At 55.6% G+C, this 4,751-nt stretch overlaps 1 protein-coding gene across 1 annotated transcript; it reads left to right on the top strand.

Moving 5' to 3' along the window:
* The first annotated feature begins 253 nt into the window (after positions 1 to 253).
* Positions 254 to 4,751, top strand: CUNH9orf152 (chromosome unknown C9orf152 homolog). The gene is made up of 2 exons (XM_056117120.1): positions 254 to 446; positions 4,249 to 4,751. Exons 1-2 carry the CDS (start codon positions 254 to 256, stop codon positions 4,749 to 4,751), a joined length of 696 nt encoding a protein of 231 aa, XP_055973095.1.

The following is a 4,751-nucleotide window of genomic DNA, read 5'->3' as shown; positions in this document are numbered from 1 at the left end:
CTCCCCTGCTGGGTCCCCCAATTTCCTGCCTCAGGCCTCCCCTTCTCCTCTCACCCCACTCTTCTCTCTTTCCCCTATACGCCCCCTCCCCCAGCACTGCTCTTGCCCATCTTTCTCCTGGAGCCCCCATTTTCCTCCTTCCCCTTACCTGTCGGTCCCCCACCTGGGCCGCAGCCTGGCCTTTCCTTGTTCCTTCCTGACCTCCCCTCCTGCCCCACCCCTCTGTGTTTGCTTTGCTCCCGGATCCGACCAGATGAAGGGTTCGCCCTGCCCTTGTCCTGCCCTGCCCAACTTCTGGCTGCTGGGGTCCCGCTTCATGGCAGAAGGCCCCGGGACCCCAGCCCTGGGGAACGGCCCCCGGCTCAGTATCCCACTCCTGAGAGCCCAGTACGAAGGGCAGCGGCGGCAGCAGCGGGCACAGGTGCACATGGTGGTTCTCCCGACAGGTAGGGCGGGGCTGGGGGAGCAGGTGGGACTGGGGTGGGTGCACCAGGTCTTGGGTGGGCAGGGCAGGGGCTTTACAGGGGGAGCTGAGTGCTGCGGGAGGTCCCCCGGAACCAGAGTTCAGCTGTTGGCTGACAGGTTCGGATCTTGCTGGACTGGTCAGCCTGGTGAGTGCAACCCCCCGCCGGGCATTGGAGGGGGGCCATGGCCTGAGTCTCACCTGCACACCAGAGGAACTCGCTCCACTCCACAGTGGGGAGACGTGGTGTTCCTCACTGCCTGTGCCACTGGCTAGACGGGCCAAGGCCCTGCGTCACAGCCCTGGGCACAGTCCTCACCCCTTTGGGTCCCACAGTCCCCAAAGGAAACTGGTGGCAGAATCCACCCTGCAGAAGCCGAACTGCTCCTGCATGCTGCTGCCTCTTCCCATCCCTTCTTCTTCTCGCCTCCCTACTCTCTTGTGTTGTTGTTGTTTTGGATTTTGCACCTGACTGTGCCCAGGGTTCACTCCTGGCAGGTCCTTGGGGGACCATATACAGCGCAAGGGACCAAACCCAGATCAGGTGCTTGCAAGGCCAATACCTTCCAGCCCTACTCTCTGTGGGCCCACTCCTAAATGTGTTACTCTGTATGGGGTCGGGTAAGTTGTTTTGTTTTTGTTTTTGCTTTTTGGGTCATACCCAGTAATGCTCAGTCAGAGGTTACTCCTGGCTCTGCACTCAGGAATTACTCCTGGCAGTGCTTGGGGGACCATATGGGATGCTGAGAATTGAACCTGGGTCGACCGTGTGCAAGGCAAAAAGCCTTACCCGCTGTGCTATTGCTCCAGCCCCCTGGGATAGGGTGACATTTTACAACGTTATTTTAAAAGAAATGTATGGAAGGGCTGGAGGGAAGAAACAGTGGGTAGGGCACATGCAGCCGACCCAGTTTGAACCCTGGCATCCCATATGGTCCCCTGAGAACCACCAGGAGTGATCCCCGAGCATGGAACCAGGATTAACCCCTGAGCAACGCCGGGTATGGCCCAACCCCTTCCGCCAAATAAAATAGATATTTTGAGTATCAGTAAATATTAGGTTTGCATAGCTATTTCATATGCCTCTAGAGCCAGGATTGCCTAAAACTATAGCAAAAAAAGAGGTTTTGGGTGGGAAATGTTTGAGACGCCCTGCTCTGAGAGAGGAAGGAAGAGGGGTCCCCCGAGAGAGCCAGGGACCTCTGGGTGCTGAAGCTTTGCTGGTTCCTGCACAGTCCAGCAGCCTCACCCCATGCTGGGTTACAGGGACTTACAGGGACTGCCCTATCTGGAACAGCAAGTATGCGGCCTTTTAGTGACAAAAGTGACCCCTCTGGGTAGGAGGTGCCCATCTCCTAGAACTCGAATGCTGTCACGGGTGACCATCATTCCAGTCCCCTTCCCTCCTCCCACTACATCCGTCTCCTCCCCAGTGTTCATCCGGCCAGTCACTTGCAGTTCGTCACTTAAACCCCCAACCAAGGGAAGCCCCAATGCTAAACACTAAATCCAGAAACCTTGCAGCACAAACCTATGTGGGGAGCTTGTCCAAAGCCACCCCAAACTCAGCATGGCCCCCTCCCCCTGAATCCCCGTGCAAGCACTTTCCTCTCTTAGCTCTGTCCTTCTCCGAGACCAGGGGAAGGACAGGACGGAAGGGAGACCCTGGAGTTAGCATTCCCAGCATCCTCTAGGAGGAAAAGGCTGTCAGTCAGCCTGAACAGGACTAGAAGGCATGCCTTTGGGCTGCTGCAGCTTCCGGAACACCAGAATGTCCTAGATCGGTAACAGCTGAGGACCCTTGTTGCATGAGATCAGGGAGGACGCTACTTGGAAATTTTTAGAACTTGGATCTCATTTTGCAGACATGGAGTAAGCTACCTCCAGGCCCATTCTTTTATGAGTCCTTCCCAAGGGGGAAAAAAATCCTACCCTTCCAAATGTCACCAGCATCTTTTAGTGACTCCTGGCTCTGTGCACTGGGGTCTCTTCCTCTCCTGCACACAAAGTATGTGACCCAGCCTCCAGCCTAGTGTTTTAAGACACATATATCAACCTAGGAGCCTATCCCAATGGGCACTCCATCTCCTGGGGTCTCTGTTCTACTGGGTAGAGAAGATCAGGATATTCTAATCTCCCTTGGCTTCACGGCATTGATATCTATTGCTTTTCTCTTAACATGTGTAAGAAGAATTACTTGTAGTCAGACACATGTAACACCGACATTACCATCTTTGGAAGCATGTGGTTCCGTGCTGGGAACTGTTATGGCCCACACAGTGGTAAAATTGTGTCCCTGAGGAACCCGTGAGATAGTACAGTAGGGAACGTACTTGCCTTGCATGTGGCTGACCTGGGTTTGATCCCCAGCACCCCATCTGGTTCCCTGAACCCCGCCAGGAATGATCCCTAAGTACAGAGCCAGGAGTAAGCCATGATCACTGCGGGGTCTAGCTCCAAAGCAAAACAAACAATAGAGGGGCTGGAGTGATGGTACAGCGGGTAGGGCCTTTGCCTCGCACGCAACCAATGCAGGTTCAATCCCTGGCACCCCATACGATCCCCTGAGCCTACCAGGAGTGATCCCTGAATTCAGCACCAAGAGCCAGTCCTGAGCCAGTCCTAAAACAAACAAAAACCCTGAAATAAAACAAAACAAAAACGAAACAAACACAAACCAGGAATAAAAGGATGTCTGTGAGGGAGAAGAGAGATGCGGGCCCACACATCTGATGTCTGAAGTCAGCTCAGAGAAGAGCAGTTGCTGCAAATGGGCCCCCAAAGCAGTGTCTGCAAGACCCAGCCAGGCTGAATGGGTCCTCCAAAGAAGTGGCTCAGAAAAATCCTGCTTCCACCCAGGGGACACCCTTGATTGTCATTTAGGAACCCAGAGCATCTCCCCCATCTTCTTCCCTGGGCCACAGCCTGGGCAGGCAGGTGTGCCCCCTCGGGCCCTGCCATTCTCAGCTGAAATCCTGCTTCCGTGGATCCTCGTTGGGTTTGTGACTCAACTCTCACCCATGGCATTGGTTCCCTGCAGAGGTTCAAAAATAGATCCATTTGTGGGATGTTTCTCTACTCCACCAGGGTACTTCCTTGAAGATGTGGCTTTCACATTCACTCTTTCCCAGGACTTACATAATACATAGAGCCTGGAACAGTGAGTGTTCAACCTTTTGGTGACAAAAGTGACCCTCGGTGCGGGAGGGGGCCTGGAGTGATACAGCACAGCAGGCGGATAGGACATTTGCCTTGCACACGGCCAACCCGGGTTTGATTCCCAGCATCCCATATGGTCCCCTGCGCACTGTCAGGAGTAATTCCTGAGTGCAGAGCCAGGAGTAACCTCTGTTCATCGCCAGGTGTGACCCAAAAAAGGCAAAAAAAAAAAGGTGACCCTCTGGGCAGGAGATGCCCATCTCCTAGGACTCAGGCTGCTGTCCCTAGTGACCATCATTCCAGCCTGGCATGTAATAAGTGCTCAATACGTGTGTGTGTGTGTGTGTGTGTGTGTGTGTGTGTGTGTGTGTGTGTGTGATGGGAGGAGAGGGAAAGAGAGAGAGAGGTATTAGCAATCAGGCAGCTGTGCAGATATGGGTCTGTGACCATGCTTCTGTAGCTGGGACTGTGTGTTCCACGTATACACCCATGCAGTGTCCTGGGGACCCAGCCTCCTTGACATGTGGGGACACAGCTCTCCTGCTGCATTAAAGCTGAGGGACCCTCAGTAAGGGCAGTTCACACCCCCCTTCCAGTGGTGACCCAGCTGTGCCTTGTGTTTGCAGGGAGCCGTGCGCCTGCTCCGGGTGAGTCCATGGTCAGCGCTGTCTGGATCAACAAGGAGAGAAGGCTCTCTCTGCCCCCCGAGGAGGGGCACCCCGAGGCCGACAGAGCCTGCCCCCAGATGCCTGGTTCCCCCTGGCGCACACACCTAGAGATGCATCGTTTCGCACAAGCCTTCCTCCAAGAAGCCAACCATGAAGCACAACACCAGGACCCGCTCACGGGGTCTGAGCCCAGGCCGCCTCAGCACGGAGCCCCGAGGCGTGAACACCCTCGGGTGACAGAGCAGGGGACAAAGACCCACGAGGCGGCCCAGAGCACCTGCCAGGTGGACGGGCCCCCAGCCGAGGCTGAGGGAAGCGGCCTCCACCTGGGCCTGCAGTGTCTGCCTTCCCTAAGGACTGCACCCAGGTCTGGAAAACCTGCTCACTACCCCTTCCCCCAGCGGAAAGCACCCCGGATCTCCCAGGCAGCGCGGAACCTGGGCTTATACGGCCCTGTATGA

Source organism: Sorex fumeus, unplaced genomic scaffold (genome assembly GCF_029834395.1).
Source record: "Sorex fumeus unplaced genomic scaffold, SorFum_2.1 ptg000034l, whole genome shotgun sequence".
Taxonomy (NCBI): Eukaryota; Metazoa; Chordata; class Mammalia; order Eulipotyphla; family Soricidae; genus Sorex; species Sorex fumeus.
The sequence above is the reverse complement of the archived record's forward strand: the minus strand, read 5'-3'. Positions and strand labels throughout refer to the sequence as shown.